Source organism: Anabrus simplex, chromosome 1 (genome assembly GCF_040414725.1).
Source record: "Anabrus simplex isolate iqAnaSimp1 chromosome 1, ASM4041472v1, whole genome shotgun sequence".
NCBI classification, from domain to species: domain Eukaryota; kingdom Metazoa; phylum Arthropoda; class Insecta; order Orthoptera; family Tettigoniidae; genus Anabrus; species Anabrus simplex.
Genome location: NC_090265.1, coordinates 1,337,706,401 through 1,337,725,860, shown reverse-complemented (window position 1 = coordinate 1,337,725,860; position 19,460 = coordinate 1,337,706,401). Strand labels below are relative to the sequence as shown.

Genomic DNA, 19,460 nt, shown 5'->3' with positions numbered 1-19,460 from the left:
ATGGACAATTTCATAAGACTAAAATACTTCACGGATTTGGGCCACAAGGGGGATAGACGAGTCTCTATAATGTAATAGCCTGACATCAAGTCTTTCGGAGTTCCGAGTTTCATCGTCAGAAATATTGGATATTATAAAATCCTATCAAGAAATAATTTCCAGGTACAGTAAGTAACCGTAACTTAATTTCTCCGATTGAGAATATATATATCAATAATGAAATTATTCAGGCTTTTCCTAACGTTAAAGAGCGTTTCGTCCCAGTATGGCAGCGAGGCCATCAGGCCTCTCCACGGCGGAAGCTAGTATACTGTTACGACATCTCGGCAAACCTACTTTGAAGCACATGCTGTGACGGCGTTCTAGAGGAGACAAGTACCCACTCTTACTATAAATACCTGCCCTTGGCTTTTATATCAGCCATTTAGTCCTTGGTAGGGAATCAGAACTTAATTTCGTCTATTGGGAATATCATATCAACAAACAGACCTTATTGAAAGTACTCGGGTTTTTCAATCGTGAAATAGCCGCACACGGTAAATTGCCTCCCCAGGTGAAAAATTACATAAAATGCCTTCTGTATACATATGTAAAGTGCTTTCTCTTTACTTCACCAACCAGTCACCACTGTTCTGCTTTTAGGGTTGTCATACAGGTAGCAGATTCCCCATCAATTGTTTACCTAGCATTTTCTTAAATGATGTCAAAGAAGCTGAAAATCTATCGAACAATTCCCTAATTCCTCTTCCTATAAACAAATATTTTCTGAAATGTGTCCTCTTCAATTCACAGACCACTCCAAGAATTTTGGCCCTAAGTTGAATTGTCGTGTGGGCATTAATACATTGGCCTGTTACAAACCCTGTTTGTTCAAGATTGTGAAAAAAAGTTAAGAAACACCAAAAATCTCAATCAGTACGGGTAAACAATTCCTGTTCCTCTTGGTAACGCAGAACAATATTCACTACAACACAGCCAGATTTGTGTTTATTTACGAGGCTTCTCATATTTTAAATTGCTGATGCGGCATCGCTAAGAACATTACTCGTTAGCACCTGAACTTGATATTCACCACAGTCTCGCTGACCTTGCAATTACGCGAACCACACCTAAGAAACCAAGGCTGTCTTGTTTGCATGAGGGACGAACAATGTTAGCACATCTGATGCTTGCAGCTATTAATGTATCAGGTTCGTGTAATTGCTACTAAAACTTGGGGCGTACCGAAGTGCTGGCCGCTTGCCGTTGTACATTATAAGGGGCACGGTACCAGTGAAGCTAATTACATTGAATTAGGTTTCGTGGCTTATTGTGCTGGCTATATATGTGGTTATGACCTAAACAGCCCTTTCTCTGCCTTGTCGGCCTCAATATCCAGGGGTCACGGATTCAAACCTGATGCAGATAGTCGGATTTTTGAAGCGTAGAAGTACATTTGGTATTCAACTTTGGTAAGACATTCCATGTTTTACCGAAAAAATAAATTTAAACTCAGCAGTAGTTCGCCCGGCAGAGTTCTGATTTCTCTGCCATCCGGCTGAGTCAAATGAAACGGTGCAATTAACGCGCAGCAATCTAAATGGGGTTAGATCAATGTGCTTGTTACCAAGTCCACGTGTACAACATAGATTGAATCGCGACCTCACCAGGGTATGGGAAAAGTAACAGAATGAGGGGGGAGAAAAAGGAGGAAGCTTCATATTTTTATTATTAATAATAATAATAATAATAAAAATAATAATAATAATAATAATAATAATTTTATTTGCTTTTACGTCCCACTAACCACTTTTACGGTTTTCGGAGACACCGAGGTGCCGGAATTTAGTCTCGCAGGAGTTCTTTTATGCACCAGTAAATCTATCGACACGAGGCTGCCGTATTTGAGCTCCTTCAAATACAGTACCACAGGACTGAGCCAGGATCGAACCTGCCAAGTTGGGGTTAGAAGGCCAGCGCCTCAATCACCTGAGCCACTCAGCCCAGCTGTCTTTTTCTTCCTGGTCTTTCCTCAATTACCTGGGGTCGCCACTTTAACCCATTTTTACGGCCCGATGACTTTTCTGACGCCAAACCTATGTGGAGGGATGTACACTCTGTTGCATGTTTCTGTGGTGGTTGTTAATGTAATATGTTGTTCCTACCAAGTATCTTCCTGAGTCGTAGGTAGGCAAAGGTAGTCCTATTTTTTGAAGGTAAATGTCGTCATGTAAAAGATCTCTGCTCTGGTGACATTTTTGGTGTTTTACCCTACAAAATCAATAAAAGCATCGCCAAACAGAGGTCCGTTTCTCTCCTATCTGGGTTTGATTCCTGGCCTGGTTGGCGAATTTGACTGTGTTAATCAATTGATTTTATTCGAGTACGTCTTATTACAAATCTCTTTGTCCACGTACAAAATATTGCGCTAACAACCACCATAGAAACACTCAATACTGAACACATAGGGTTGACGTCAGGAAGGGCATACGGTCGTAAAGCTGGGATGAATCTAATGAAGTATACCTGCCTCAACAGGTTGGAAAAAAGCTAAGATTATTATTATTATTATTATTATTATTATTATTATTATTATTATTATTATTATTATTATTATTATTATTATTATTATCTCTGATTGAGTATGTCAGCTACGTAGGAACACTGCATGAGCTTAATAATAATATTTGCAATTCAGTTCCACTTTTGGGGAAATTAGTCACATCCTTATCATCTCATTTTCCGAGCAATACTCCGCTCCAAGAGATAACAGTACTAATGCTGTGTTCAATATATTTTATAGCTACTAGGCCTATAGACTTTGATCATAAGGAAGAACAAATCACCATAAAGCAAGGTTTTGACAACCTATCGTTTATTAATTACAGTTTACGATCTGTCCATATGTTGACATAAGTTTTCTTTTCAGTTGGAGAAACTTATCAGCGAAATGGAATCCATCTACAGCACGGCCAAAATCTGCAGCTACCAGGATCAGAACAAATGTGATCTTAGCCTTGAGCCAGGTAAGATAGCTGTCCAAGCACACTGTAACAAGAAATACATACTCTGTGAGATAAAATTATAGAAAAGTATGTGTAACATCCTTATGGCCTGACATAAAGCATGAATCTGAAATCGTCTGTGATTTTCAAGGTTGTAACCAGGGGGGAGGTTAGGGGCGTTCAAACCCCCTCCGAAATAAAAGTGAACTTGACAGGTTTAAACAGTATAAATACGGGTTTTGAAATAGCCTACGATAAATTAGAAATATTCTAAAAACAAGTATTCGCAAAATAAATAAGTGAATTTAACCTATAAAATCTGTGCCATCTTTAAATGTTTCTGTATTAATATAGTTAATAAAAATACTGAAAACATAAATGAAAATTTTAATTTTGGTGAGATATATGGATTTTTTTAAAAGTTCCTAATACATTTTTCACCATAAAAATGATTTTCAGTAAATGTATAGAAATATTTTCATTTTATCGAGCCATTAGAAGATTTATTTTAAAAATGGATCAAACCTCTAAATATTTTTAATACTCACAGTGAAACATATTGTTACTTGAATTTTTAAACAAATGACAGAAATATTTGTGTCGCAATGCACACACGTGTTAAAGCGTGTTCTGCTATGAATTTACTTGTCCACTTCACCCGTTCAGTTGTACAAGGTACTGATCTAAAACTATTTCAAACTTTTCTTTCTGTAAAACCCACTTAAAAGTAAAAAAAAAGTTACTATAGCTTTTGTTTTTGAGATTCCCTTCCCCCCACCAAATCCTAACCCCCTCCGAAAAAAATTCCTGGGTCATTTGTATTCACCAGTCTGAATTAAATTTATAACTCTTACAGTAACCTTATGGGTAAAACATTTCCTTTTTAAATGTCTGTTCTCAAATCTTTAATTGGTTGATCATATTATTGTATTCAAAAGTATGTATTTTAAACACGACATAAAAAAGGCTTCTGATGATGTTGATTGGTTCATGTGATTCTGGAGGTGATCGAGCTCTGTATAAAAATTAAACTGTGATGTTCGGAATAGAAGGATACGAAAGAGAGGCAATTATACAGAATGAAATGAGAAATATTTAGTTCGTTGCCGCCCCCCCCCCCCTCCTGCCTTTTTTAAATGTTTACTGTTTATTGAACAGGCTGTAAAGAAAGTAAAACAATAATTTGAAAAATAACTCGCAGTTCAGGAGAGGAACTCAATATTCTTAGAGATGCGGATGATAGTTTGTTTGTCTGAACGGGCAGTGGAAGCTGCCACGTGGTATGGATACAGTTTTGGAGAAGGAATAGGGGAGGGGCTTGTATCTTGGGCATACATTTCTTTTGAAATCTTGCATAAAATGCTTGCAGTAACCTCCACGGCAATGTGGTTCTTTAATTGAAAAGACATGTAACATTTCGTGAATATATATACAGGCTGAACTGAAACTCACGCACTCGGGCGTCGCAGCGCGATTCCTCACATGCCAGCAATAAAACAAAAACAAAAAATCTCTCACAAAAGTTCGTCCTGCGAGTATATCCGGCAGAAAAAGGACGTTGATGAGTTGCAGTCTGGAAACCCTGTAACCACATGTAGGGTAACTACCTCTGTCAGCACATGTTACTCGTGCTGTGCAGTTGGTGCAGTGGATAGAGTTTTGGGTTAGCATGCAGGAGGTCGAGGAGTCGATCCTGGGCTGAGGATATGTTTTTATTTCATAAATGTAGTCCAGGTGGAATGGTATTTGGCATCTTAATCGTCAACAGCGATTGCAGCGGGTCCTCTCGAAACCATTTGCACTTACATACTACGATCCAAGAAATGGACGAACAATCGTTTTCATTGGTCAACTTTGAAAGACGCCCTTTCCACGTCGTGGGCGTGAATTTATTCGCACCACTTCATCTACTAGATGCGATACTAGATGACTAATAGAAACATACTGTATTTTATAAAAATAGGCAATTGGCCCAAGGTACAATGCGGTCTTGTACCTTGGTCACATCGGCACTGCACTTTGAGCCACGTATATTTCTTAACAAAAAGAGAGAGAGAGAGAGAGAGAGAGAGAGAGAGAGAGAGAGAGAGAGAGAGAGAGAGATTATCATCACTACTTGAGGTGGATTCTTCTGGAGTGTCTTTCATATTGCACTCTTCATTTCACCTGTATCAATGTCCTCTTACAAGCTGAATTGTAATAATTCTTTCTCTCCCTGACAGCATACAGTTCCTCTATGATCTGTTTTTCTGGAGAATGGGTTAAAACCCTTGAAGTTCCAGGTTTCCTCCCTTTGTTTTTGTTTCTTGGTGGTGCTTTTGATAGCGGTCATAACAATTTAGTGGGAGATGTTTTGTTAATATTGGTATGTAGAACTCAAGTGAAGTGAAGTGAAGTGTCAGGGGTTGGTGATTGTGAAATATGCTGTGCTGTCAGAGGTTCAAAAATTCGCCTGTTTTTGAATTATACGTTGTGTGAAAACTACCTCAACATTGGTTTAGTATCTCGCCCCTACAAAATTTTAATACATATTCTTTTCAGAAGAATGGAAAGACAAGTTGAAACTGAACTCAGTTCTGTATCAGTTTGGCTTCAAAAGAAATGTAGGAACACGTGAAGCAGTCCTGGCTTTACGTCTGATCTTAAGAGGATCCAACTAAAAAGGACAAGTCCACGTACATAGCGTTCGTAGATCTAGAAAAGGCATTCGATAATATTGAATGGACCAAGCTATTTGAGATTCCGAAGGTGATCGAGATCACATACCGAGAACGAAGAATTATCTTACAATCTGTATACAAATCAGTCTGCAGTGATAAGAATTGAGGGCTTTGTAAAAGCAGCAGCAATCCAGAAAGGAGTGAGACAAAGTTGCAGTTTGTCGCCCCCCCCCCCCCCCCTCCTTCCTTTTCATTGTTGATTTAGAACAGGCAGTAAAGGAAATCAAAGGAGTTTGGGAAGGGAATTACAATCTAAAGAGAGGAAAACAAAACCCTGAGAATTGCTGATGATATTATTTTTTGTACAAGTTGTTTTACGTCACACCGACACAGATAGATAGGTCTTATGGCGACGATGGGACAGGGACGAGCTAGGAGTGAGAAGGAAGCGGTCGTGGCCTTAGTCATGGTGGGAAAATGGGAAACCACGGAAAACCATCTTCAGGGCTGCCGGCAGTGGGGTTCTAACCCACTATCTCCCGAATACGGGATACTGGCTGCACTTAAGCGACTGTAGCTATCGAACTCAGTTTTGTTATTTTATGTGAGACTGTAGAAGATCTCGAGAAATTGCTGAATGGTATGGACGGAGTCTTGGAGAAGGAATACAAGATGAAAATAAATAAGTCCAAATAAAAGTAATGGAGTGCGGTCGAACAAAGCCAGGTAATGTAGGAAATATTCGATTAGGAAATGAAGACTTGAAGGAAGTAGATGAATATTGTTACTTGGGTAGTAAAATAACTAACAATGGAAGAAGTAAGGAGGACATAAAATGCAGACTACCACAACAAGGGAGGCCTTTCATAAGAAAAATTTTCTCACTTCGAACATTGATATAGGAATTAGAAATATATTATTGAAGATCTTCCTTTGGAGAGTGGCATTGTATGGAAGTGAAACATTGACAACTATCTCAGAAAGAAAGACAATGGAAGCTTCTGAAATGTGGTGTTACAGAAGAAGGATGAAGGCGAGATGGATAGATCGAATCACGAAGAGATTCTGAATCGAATTGGTGAGAGATCAATTTGGCTAAATTTGACCATAAGAAGGGAGAGAATGATAGGGCAAAATTAAGACACCCAGCACTTGTTCAGTTGCTGTTTGAGGAAAGTGTAGGCGGTAAGAACGGTAGAGGTATTCCAAGGTTTGAATATGACAAGCAGATTAGAGCAGATGCAGAATGAACCAGTTACATAGAAATGAAAAGTTTAGCACAGGATAGTGGTATGGAGAGATGCATCAAACCAGTCTATAGACCGATGTCTCAAACAACAACACGTTCCACACCCTCGTCCAAACTTGGATGTTGTCTGTCTGTTACGTAGGAGGTAAAATAATTCATTTTCTTGAAATATGTTTTAATTTATAGGCCATATTCTTGCTGCACGAAATCCGTACTCCTTGGCACCTGTAACAAGAAATAAATCATGAGCCTAATTGAAGTCAGATATTTATTTCTGCAAGAACTGCACCTTGAGCCATGCTCCTGTCTCATTTAAAAAAAGATATGGGTTACACAACCTCAAATTCATTATTTGATGTATGGTATTTTCAACATGATTGACGCCACAATAAGAACCAATGTAGGAACTGTTAATAAATAACAACAGTTACAATAAAAATTATTATTTTTTGGATACATTATTAAAATAGTTGATAGACACGAGTTTTTCGCAATTCTCCCAGGAAACTAACATAACTTCCTTCTTACAAGGTAAGCAATCTGAAAAGTATAAGAAATCGAAAATCTCAGGTTCATAGTCGAAGATAGCCCAATTTGCACGCAGGCTCAAAGTAGGCCTACAACCCCCTCCCCTACATGATGAAAATAAATACATCTAAATCGACATTAATGGAGAACAGTCGAATAAAGTCATGTGATTTATGAAATATCAGAGTAGGAAATGAAGTCAAAGAAAATAGATAAAAATTGTTTATAGGGTATTATAACAACTAATGGTGAGAGAAGTATGCACGTTATAGAATGTAGGCTAGCCCAAGTAAGGAGACTTCTTAAATAAATGAATTTGCTCACCTCAAACATGCAGTAATATGCAGTACGTATTCGAAATTTCTGAAGACTTTTTAATAGTGCATTTCATTGTACGGAGTGAAACATTCGCAATGACAAATGCAGAAATAAAGACAGTAGGAGCTTTAAAAGTATTCTATTATAGAACAATGTTGGTAAAGTGGGTAAATCCTCTGATGTTATACCAACTAGCGCCCGTGACAAGAGCAGGTTCAATCGTGGACCGTACGACTTCTAATGTTTTCCTGGGAAGAACTCGATAGGTACATAATTACTTTTTTAACAGCACTCGAAAATATGTTCATAAGAATTTTTATTATGGCCTACCTCTTAAAATAGGATTGCAAGTGATTACATTAATGTTTGCGGATTAAATTTTTTTCACTAAATTCCTGAGACTAGCCTTTTAAAATGTCTCTAATTTTGGAGACGGTATAATCCTTCAGTGAGCCTCCGTGGCTCAGGCGGCAGCGCGCTGGCCTCTCTCCGCTGGGTTCTGTGGTTGAAATCCCGGTCAATCCATGTGAGATTTGTGCTGGCCAAAGTGGAGGCGGGACAGGTTTTTATCTGGGTACTCCGGTTTTCCCTGTCATCTTTCATTCCAGCAACACTCTCCAATATAATTTAATTTCATCTGTCAGTCATTAATCACTGCCCCAGAGAGTGAGACAGACTTCGGCAGCCGGCACAATCATCGCCGCCAGATGGAGGTTTCGCTTCATTTCATTCCTGACCCGGTCGAATGACTGGAAACAGCGTGTGGATTTTCATTTATAATCCTTCAGTCTTTAACGCCTGGGCGTGTCTCAAACATCTCAATTCAGAAGGGGAAAAAGAAGAAAAAAGAAAAACTTCTCGAGGCAAGCCTCCATATGAGACATATCAGCGGACTGTCACTCACCGACAACTGATGATAGAAGCACGAAGCAAGAAGGGAATTCTGTATTTTCTTCCGCCCATCAAGTAAGATAGCCACCAGTAATCTCTAAAACCGAGAGTTCCATGTTAACGGGTGTTTCTAAAAAGGAAGACACAAATTCTTTCAGTTAATAATAATAATAATAATAATAATAATAATAATAATAATAATGGAGTGTGACCTCCGGAGAGGCCTCGTGCAGGTCTTTCGACTTGACTCCCGATAGACGACCTGTGCATCTGTGAGGATGGGGACCTACCAAAAATGGATTCTAATAATGAAGACAGTCCCTGAGCCAGACGAATTAACCAATGAAAGTTAAAATCCCTGACCTGGCCGGGAATCGAACTCGGGACCCCTTGGACCAAAGACCAGCACGCTAACCATTTGGTCATGGAGCTGGACAGTTTCAGCTAATAATAATAATAATAATAATAATAATAATAATAATAATAATAATAATAATAATAATAACGGCTTATGGCCTCCGGAGAGGCCTGTTGCTGGTCTTTTTCTCGTAGACGGCCTATTAGGAAACCTGCATGTCTGTGAAGATGAGGACCCTACCTAGGATTATTTCTAATGCTGTAAACGTCACACACCCCCAGTCCCCCGAGCCATTGAAATTAACCAATTAAGGTTAAAATCCCCGACCCGGCCGGGAATCGAATCCGGGACCCTCTGGACCAAAGGCCAGCACGCTAACCATTTAGCCATGGAGCCGGACTTCAGCTGATAAATCGGTTTAACTATCCCCTAAGCGTAGCTCAGATAATATGAACAAATGTTAGATGTCAGCTGAGTTGCACACATTTAAAAAATGAAAATGAGTTCAGTTCGGAAAAATCTCAGTAACCTACCTTCACGAGGTAAGTCTAGGAATGTTAGAACATCTTGCGTCCGACTCCTTGGCTGAATGGTCTCCGTAGTCGGTTCAGAGGGCTCTGGTTCGATTCCCGGCCGGGTCGCAGATTTTAACCTTAAATGATTCTTTTCCCTGGCTCGGGGACTGGATATTTGTACTCCTCAATGTTCCTGCAACTCACACACCATACAAAACACTATTCTTCGCTACAAAAATACACAGTTCCCATACACTGCGGGTGCCTGCATTACAAGGACTGCACCAGCTAAGCCGAAAAATGCTCTTGGACACTCCCGGTACTAAAAGCCATACGATAACAAAAGATAAGACTCTGAGGAATTATAACTTGAGTATTCCCTTGAACTATTTGCTGCGTTCTTGCAGTTCTTTGAAAGTCTGTCTTTCAGCTTAGAAGAATCAGGTGGATTTATCATTCTTGTTTTCAGAGATGTTTCAAGAACATGACGTCTTCATGTCGTTGAAAACCGCATTTACTCCCCGAGTGGCTGAACAGGAGTACTATATTGTCTCTAGATAACTTCCGACTTAATGCATAATAAAATCTCACCGACAGCAAGTACTGAATACATTTTATTGCAGACTGTTTTGTGATGACAAGTGCCTTCATATGTTTCCTCAATGATTTTGTTTTTCTTGCTTTCATTGCGCCGGATTTCCCCAGAAAATGGCACAAACATATTCGTCAGCCAGTGGAGTATTAACAGAGATTTCCTCGTTAGGCCTCTAACAAGCTTCACGACATAAGCCTTCCGTGCATTAATTTGCCCTCATAGACGAATTCTTTCACCAAGAACTGATATCGCAAAATTTTCAGCTTATAACGTGTTTCCATCGCAAAGATGAGTGATTTCTGGAAGAATATATCCGTTACACATTTCCCTCATCATAGCGACGTTAACTGAGCAGTTATCAGTTGCAATGCCAATACTCTGAAGCCCTGTTTGTCCGACTCGTTGGCTGAATGGTCAGCGTACTGGCCTTCGGTTCAGAGGGTCCCGGGTTCGATGCCGGGCCGGGTTTTTAATCGCTTCTGATTAATTCTTCTGGCTCGGGGACTGGGTGTTTGTGTCCGTCCCAACACTATCCTCTTCATATTCAGACAACATACCACACTGCCAACCACCACAGAAATAATCAATAGTGATTACATCCCTCCATATAGGGTTGGCGTCAGGAAGGGCATCCGGCCGTAAAACAGGGCCAAATCCACATGTGCGACGCAGTTCACACCCGCGACCCCACAGTGTGGGAAAACGCGGTAGAAGAAGACGACTCTGAAGCCCAGTTTCTTCAAATTCTATTACTACTTTAGTTGTGATGCTGTTCAGTTGTACCCCACTTAACTGTCGAGTAAAGTAGAATAAATAGCGGCAGATTTAGACAATATACTCTAAGTGTAATTACTGAAAATATACAAAAATATTATTGTTAGAATTACCAAAAAATAGCATTAGGCAAAGTTTGCCGATAAAATACACAGAAAGTTACGATGAATGTTTTTCCATTTAGAGTGGGAGATCATGACTACGGAGGGGGAGAGTGTGGCTGTATGGTATTCAGTCCCAGGAACATGAATCGGAGTTACCTAGTTCTACTATACTACTTTATTTCCTTTGTTATTTTTTAAACTCTCGCATTACACGAATATGAAACAGTAAAGTAAACTCGTCTCCTGATCCCGAATGGTACAGCTCTCTCCAAGAGGTGAGTTACATATACCGTTTTAACCACATACCAGCCCTCCCGCTATTCTTAAATTTGTTGCACTGCCGGGAAATCGAACCCGGACCTCCGAGGACGGCAGCTAATAGTACTAACCGTTACGCTACGGGGGCGGACATAACAAAGAGTGAAGTTGTATGAACACGTATGCCTAAATTCTAATTCTTGTTAAATGTGGTAAATAATGAGCTCTGTACGAGACTGAATTCTCCGGGTCACGGCGCAATATATTGCGCCTCGCGGGAAGTGCCCCAGCAGTTACGGCGCAATATATTGCGTGTCGAACTTCCAAGCATCATATCTTCGCTTCTCTTTGACTTTCAGCAATGATTGAAGAATTTGTCGTATCTGCCATCTATCGGCAATATTACGGAAGCTTGCGCTAATTTGTATTCTCTTTGGGAACGCTGTTAACTTAAATTTTTTATGTGAATGTCTACCACACTTGCGAGTCAATGCGATCTGATAAACATGGCTGCTCGCAGGCAAGCGGAAGTTTTTGAAAGGTGATGAAAAAAATGTTTGAAATATTAATGAATGATGAAAGTGAGGGTTCAGATTTGTGTGAAATTGACTTAGAAAGTGTTGACGATATTGTGCCCGAAGTTTCAACTGGTGACGATGAAGGTGTAAGTGACAATGATGAAGAATTATAACCAGCTACCGCGAAGAGGCAGAAACGAAATGTATCAACTGATCATCGGGTCTGGGAAAAAGAAACGGGTATTAATAAATTTTTACCTACTGATTTCGGCTATAAGCCTGATCTTGCCGGAATCCAGGATCAATCTTTGAATGAAAACTCTCCAGAACTAGACATTTTCAAAATAATTTTTCCGCATACCTTAGTGGAAAAAATAGTCATAGGAACGAACTTGTATCACTCGCAATATGTAGAGAATAATTAGGTCGTTTCTCCCACATCCCGAGCGTCAAAATGGACTGATGTTACTGTCGAAGAAATGTATTTGTTTTAGCAATAAGTATTAAAGGGTCATGTAAACAAACATACCTTGGAAGAATATTGGTTTGTGCTCAGCCCCGTGCTTTGAGGAATATCAAACAAAAAAACTTTTAAGCAGGTAAATTGTGTGATATTGTTGTTTTTCATTTCATTCATCTGTATTTTATCCATTTTTGTGAATATAATGTCCAATGAGTGTGTTTCTCTATTTATAGAGAGATTTATTTATGTGCCTGTAAAAACCTAAATTGTGGGGTATGTGAGCGTTTAGAAAACCCGACCTTGAAAGGGTTAACCACCAATACCCACAATACTTTAAAAATCACTTACCAGGTTTCAGACAATCTTACCATTGCAGGACTGTGTTAGTGGAGTGCAACAAGATGCACTTTCTATAGCCTAAAACTAAGGTAAATTACGTTTCACTGGAATGTACAATTAAGGTTCTCTAAGAGAAAACACTTTATACTGTACTAGCTGATGTTCCCGTGCTTCGCTACGGGATTCTCAGAAAGAGAAATAGCGGCAGATTTAGGCAACGTAAATCATTACAAAAACGTAGGAATATAGCGATTAAAAGCAATTATATCATATAAAATACTTGATTAAATGAAGAACCGCACATTTTCTCACTTTTAACGAACAGTGCTACGGTGGCGAACTAACAGTCTAGAGTTTCAGAGCTGGAATGATCAGGCCGCAGACAGCCGTGAACACTCCCCTGCCATTATTCCGTTAAATATGCACATTGTTCATTCCAGTCAGTGCCTCAGAGTAGGGACTGAATAGCTCGAATGCTATGATGAAATGAAATAGCGTATGGCTTCTAGTGCTGGGAGTGTCCGAGGACAAAGTTCGGTTCCCCAGATGCAGATCTTTTGATTTGACACCCGCAGGCGACCTGCGCGTCGTGACGAGGATGAAATGGTGATGGAGACGATACATACACCCAGTCCCCGTGCCAGCGAAATTAACCAATTATGGTTAAAATCCCCGATCCTGCCGGGAATAGAACACGGGACCCCTGTGACCAAAGGCCAGCACGCTAACCATTTGGATGCTATGATGAACCAGTGCGTTACATACCAGTAGTATCAGAAAATGTATGAACCAGAGGGATGGCACGTTAAAGAAGTTATCTAACTCCCCAGCTACTTCCCGCCAATATTCAGGCAGGCTGTTACACTCGTTACGACCGGGCGAGTTGGCCGTGTGGTTAGGGGCGCGCAGCTGTGAGCTTGCATCCGGGAGATAGTTGATTCGAACCCCAATGTCGGCAGCACTGACGATGGTATTCCGTGGTTTCCTATTTTCACACCAGGCAAATGCTGGGGCTGTATCTTAATTAAGGCCAAGGACATTTCCTTCACACTCCTAGCCTCGTCGCCATAAGACCTATCTGTGTCGGTGCGACGTAAAGCAAATTTAAAACAAAACGCGGTACGCAGCAGTAATCCTGTCTATCGGAAATGAGTGGCAACAGAAGACACAAAGCACATCACAACAAAGAATGATCAATGTTGATCAATTTTATGAGCTTTCTATATTGTAGGCCTTTACATTTAGTTTTCTTTCGACTCTGTGATATTAGGGCGTCTTATAAAATTATTTGTAGAGTAAACTGTAGTTCCTTATTCTCCGACTTTACATACCGATTTTCATTAAATTCGGTTTTACCCATTTTCTCGTAACGGCGCTGATATGGACTTAGTAACAAAAATCCAAATTCCTGAATATTTCTGTGATCATAGGCTGTACGGTAAAAATGTAGGCCTATAAGACATAAATGGTCGGAAATTTAATACTAGTATAAAACTTTAGTAATGAAGTATTTATTGATAGACCAATAATAACACAAATATTTGAGATTTAAATTTTAGGCCTTCCCCTAAACTACCATTTCACTCAGCGTGAATAAAAGTATTTATGACCTAGATAGTGGTGACTTATTCCCCAACTATGCATACCGATTTTCATTAAGATAGGAGTACTAATAACTTAAATATTTAAGAATTACATTTTAGGCCCTTCCCTAAACTACTATTTTTCTCAGCATGAATAAAATTATTTATGGTATAGATTGTAGCGACTTATTGCGCGACTTAGCATACCGATTTTCATTAAATTTTCTTTAGCCGTTTTCTCGTGATGCGTGTTCAGACAGACAGACAGACAGACAGACATTACGGAAAATTATAAATTGCCTTTCCTTAATACTGTGCACACGACCGATACAGAAATACCATCCTTTTTAAATTCTGAGCAATGTACAGGCAAAACTCTTTTTTAAATAATATATATAGAAAATATATTATAGATTAAGCTATTAATCAACAACTTTGGTTCGAATCTGTGGCGGTTGGTCTGAATGGAGCTGGCAAATGTTGGCCTGTTAGTGGAGTATCCTTGTAGAGTAGCCATGCACAAACAAAATACTGTGTTAGATTACCGAACCATAATCATGGCATTTAGCTTCAGCTTTATTCATTTTAACATTTACCGCCCGTCCCCGGTTCGAACCGTGAAATATATGACTGAAGTAACGTCAGTAAATCTAACATGTTGATACGTATACCTTTCAGAACTGGTGGAGCTGTTGACCAAGAGCCGCGACCCCAAGGAGCTAGAGTATGTGTGGGTACAGTGGCGTAAGGAGTCTGGAGAAAAATGCCGGGGACTCTTCGAACACTATGTGGCGCTCAGCAATGAAGCAGCTGTCCTTAACAGTAAGTGAACATTTCAATTATAGGTCTTATCTGGTGCTTGAGTGAATTATTCCCAGATCTTCTGTATTCTCCTTATTTGAACACAATTATACTTTTCTGGTCATATAATACCCGAATAAATGACGTGTTCTCTGAAATATGTAATATTTTCGATGTTTTTCTAGTTTGGTACTGATATGAAAACTGTCCCACATAGAATAATCATATCAGCTTGAAATTACTACGGTTCGTCATTCATAAGATTTCAATTGAATGGAGTCGTGTGGCCATTTAGCTTTTGTCTATAATTTTTGAAATTCTGTTTCCGCATTTTCTTAGAGATCTTTGTACGCACAGTCATCGTACTAGTCATATCAAATAAACTATTTTTTATCGCATTAGTGCAAACAATAGGCTAATCCTCCCTCGGTTCTCATGACCAGGTGAGGAATGTTCAAGGTTCCGACAGCGATGTCACTAAATCTAGAGATTTTCTTGAAGCCATATAGTGGAAACAAATGTTAATATAGTGGCGAGTGACTGTTTTCTTTTGAAAATTCTTTCAGATTTTACGGACACCTCCCAGTACTGGCTGAAGGACTACGAGACGGAAGACTTCCAGGAACAGGTGGCGGAGCTGTGGGAACAGTTGCGACCTCTGTACACCCAACTTCATGCATACGTTCGAAGGAGACTGCGTGAACAATACGGTGAAACGGTGGTGTCCAACAAGGGACCTATTCCTGCCCATCTCCTAGGTAAGTGTTATAAAGAAATGTAATTTAGAACCGCCCACCTCTGTGGTGTAGTGTTTAGCGCGATTAGCTGTCAACCAGGTTCATTTCCCGGCTCTGCCACGAAATTTGAAAAGTGGTACGAAGGCTGGAACGGGGTCCAGTCAGGCTCGGGAGGTCAACTGAGTAGAGAGGGGTTCGATTCCCGCGGTTTCCCCACTTCTCCTCCAAGCAAATGCCGAGATGGTTCCTTTGCCTAACGCTTCCAATCTTCCCATCCCCCCACACGGCCCGTGTTCAGCATAGCAGGTGAAGCTGACTGGACGAGGTACTGGTCCTCCCCAGTTGTATCCCCATACCCAATGTCGCACCATCCAGGACACTGCCCTTGAGGCGGTAGAAGTGGGATCCCTTGCTGAGTTCGAGGGAAAAACCGACCATGAAGGGTAAACAGGTTAAGAAAGAAAGAAAGAAAGAAAGAAAGAAAGAAAGAAAGAAAGAAAGAAAGAAGTAATTTAGAACCAATTAATAGGTATTAGCATGAAAATAAAAGTCAGTAAGGAACACCTAATGCCATCCTTCTTTTATGGCTACTATCGTTAGGCTATAATGAAAATTATATTTTTTTTTTACAAGTTGTTTTACGTCGCACCAACACAGATGGGTCTTATGGCGACGATCAGAGAGAAAAGGCCTAAGAGTGGGAAGGAGGCGGCCGTGGCCTTAATTAAGGTACAGCCCCAGCATTTTCCTGGTGTGAAAATGGGAAAAACCGACCTCGATAGCTGCAGTCGCTTAAGTGCGGCCAGTATCCAGTATTCGGGAGATAGTTGGTTCGAACCCCACTGTCGGCAGCCCTGAAGATGGTTTTCCGTGGTTTTCCATTTTTACACCAGGCAAATGCTGGGGCTGTACCTTAATTAAGGCCACGGACACTTCCTTCCCACTCCTAGCCCTTTCCTGGACCATCGTCGCCATAAGACCTATCTGTGTCGGTGCGACGTAAAGCAAATTTTTTTTAAAAAAAGTTGAAAACCACGGAAAACCATCTTCAGAGCTGCCGACAGTGGGGTTCGAACGCACTATCTCCCGAATACTGGATACTGGCCGCACTTAAGCGACTGCAGCTACCGAGCTCGGTGAAAATGATACTGGGTATAAGTGTAAATAAGGTTATTCATGAGAGTTAAAATACGAGATGCTATATTGTACAGGACGATCGCAAACAACTTGAAAGGGGTATATCAGCGTTAGAGGGCTGGTCATGCTGATAAAGAATTTGGAAGAAACAATTCGATATCTCGCACCGTTATCAGCTGTTGAATTTAGCCAATCAGATCACTTCGCGGGCGAATTCAAATGGGCTTTGCTCGCCAAGCGTGGGGTTTGAATTGAATAGAGACCTCCGAGCTGACAGGATCACGCCATAGCATGTGCGCTACGGTGACACCCGCTGTCTCGGCATGGCCCTCTAACGCTCATATACCCGGTTCACGTTGTTTTCGACCACTCTGTATATTTACGTGCTGTGTAACAATGTGTGTGCAATGTATTTTAAATTATTCCGTGTGATGAATCTGTGATGCTAGTGATTATAGTTTTCTTCTTCCTCTTTGTCTGTTTCCCTCTGACTCAGCGAGGGATCCCACCTCTACCGCCTCAAGGGCAGTGTCCTGGAGCGTGAGACATTGGGTTGGGGGATAAAACTGGGAAGGAGGACCAGTACTTCGCCAGGTGGCCTCACCTGGTATGCTGAATAGGGGCCTTGCGGGGGGGGGGGGGGTGAAGATTGGAAGGGATAGACAAGGAAGAGGGAAGGAAGCGGCCGTGGCCTTAAGTTAGGTACCATCCCGTCATTTGCCTGGAGGAGAAGTGGGAAACCACGGAAAACCACTTCCAGGATGGCTGAGGTGGGAATCAAACCCACCTCTACTCAGTTGACCTCCCGAGGTTGAGTGGATCCCGTTCCAGCCCTCGTACCACTTTTCAAATTTCGTGGCAGAGGCGGAAATCGAACCCGGGCCTCCGGGGGTGGCAGCTAATCACACTAACCACTACACCACAGAGGCGGATGATTATAGTTTTCAAGGAACAAAATGCATTGACCGAAATAATAGTATAAGTATTGTCATATTTCTTTCATAGCTTTGTGAGGGAGAAGCGTGAAATTGATTTTCAAAAGTGCATGGAAGTTTCATAATACAGTACTTACATTTGATGGGGCAGGAATGATGAAGGTAAACCAATAATTCCTTACCAAAACGCAAAATAATGAAACGCATAATATTTTAATATTGAAAAAGACTCATGTTCTGCATTGAGAGTCACAAATGCGATAATCATGAAAATTTACCTACTAATTTTCTAAGGAAGACTAATGATAATGAAACTGTTAGGATAGTAAATCAAGGAACACTAATAACTCTCAATATAAATAAAAACTCGGGGGTAATTAATGTGATTTAATTCATTGTTAATACACATTAGAATATCATATTTAACATTTTGAACAAAATAAGTTGTTCATATACTGGCACCGGTTTAAGTTAGTCCATAGCTTAGTGAGCAAGCTAATCAGCACATCAGTTAAAATTCGATTCATCCGTAATTTATTATTAATAATGTGTTTCATGTATTCACTTGAAAACAAATGTTAATACAGGTATTCATTTCTTAAAACATCGCATTTTAATTCGAGTCCCGTTGTTCGAAAACATTTTCACCATCAGAATATTGGGCGGCAGAGTAGAATAGGTAGTGGTAAACAATTTCTAATCATTAGATTGTGTGCCAAATGCCTGACGCTGTTGATGGTGATTCGTCCATCGGATGGAGACGTAAATCTTTGAGCAGACCCCTTGGTGGTATTCGACAGGAGTAGGCTACGTGCCGACACTGGTTTTCGCACTCTCCCTACCTCATCATCATCATCATCATCATCATCATCATCCCCCACATCCAAGCACGTAGGCCGCCCATGGGCGTCAAGTAGTAAGACCTACACTATCTCATCGGGACACACGTGGAACTAAGAACTATATAAACCAAACCCAATGGCACTACAGCCCTTGAAGGGCCTTGACCTACCAAGCGACCTCTGCTCAGCCCGAAGGCCTGCAGATTACGAGGTGTCGTGTGGTCAGCACGATGAATCCTCTCAGCCGTTATGCTTGGCTTTAGAGACCGGGGCCGCCATCTCACCCGTCAGATAGCTCCTCAATTCTAATCACGTAGGCTGAGTGGACCTCGAACCAGCCTTCAGGTCCAGGTAAAAATCCCTGACCTGGCCGGAAATCGAACCTGGGGCCTTCGGGTAAGAGAAAAACCATATGATAACATAAATATATCTTTATCTTGTCCCATGTTAAATCAAAACACAATAAGAAATAATGGATTATTGGATTTACAAAATGAACAGTAACAATATTTCTTTAAAAAGCATAGAACTATAAAGAAATTAGTCACTCATACTGTTAATATTACATAATTTTAAAACATTATAATCATTGTAAATAACGAGATACATGCTATAGCTCTATAGGCCTATTAAATATTTGTATCCAATGTTAAAATGCAATTGCAGAGATGCTATTTAAACAGTATATCTCACATAATTTTCGTTGAAGTATAAAAATATTTATATTTAAAAATTGCATAAATATGTGTGTACATTTTGTAGGAGAAATGTGGGCCTCTACTTGGGGAAAAACTTTGAATTTCACCGCTCCCTACCCGGCTAAAGAGAAGATTGATGTAACAGATATGATGAAAAAGCAGGTATGAACATT

General features: G+C 40.3%; 1 protein-coding gene across 4 annotated transcripts in view; it reads left to right on the top strand.

Moving 5' to 3' along the window:
• The window catches only part of LOC136858321 (angiotensin-converting enzyme), a 74,366-nt gene that overhangs the window by 10,888 nt on the left and 44,018 nt on the right, over positions 1-19,460 (top strand). For 2 of the 4 annotated variants that reach the window (XM_068225491.1, XM_067137771.2), the window contains exons 3-6: positions 2,909-3,005; positions 14,816-14,959; positions 15,505-15,696; positions 19,352-19,449. In XM_068225491.1, the coding sequence (XP_068081592.1) occupies positions 2,909-3,005; positions 14,816-14,959; positions 15,505-15,696; positions 19,352-19,449 (531 nt within the window). The remainder of the gene's footprint in view (positions 1-2,908; positions 3,006-14,815; positions 14,960-15,504; positions 15,697-19,351; positions 19,450-19,460) is intronic. The other 2 variants (XM_068225490.1, XM_068225489.1) reach the window with 1 other exon arrangement.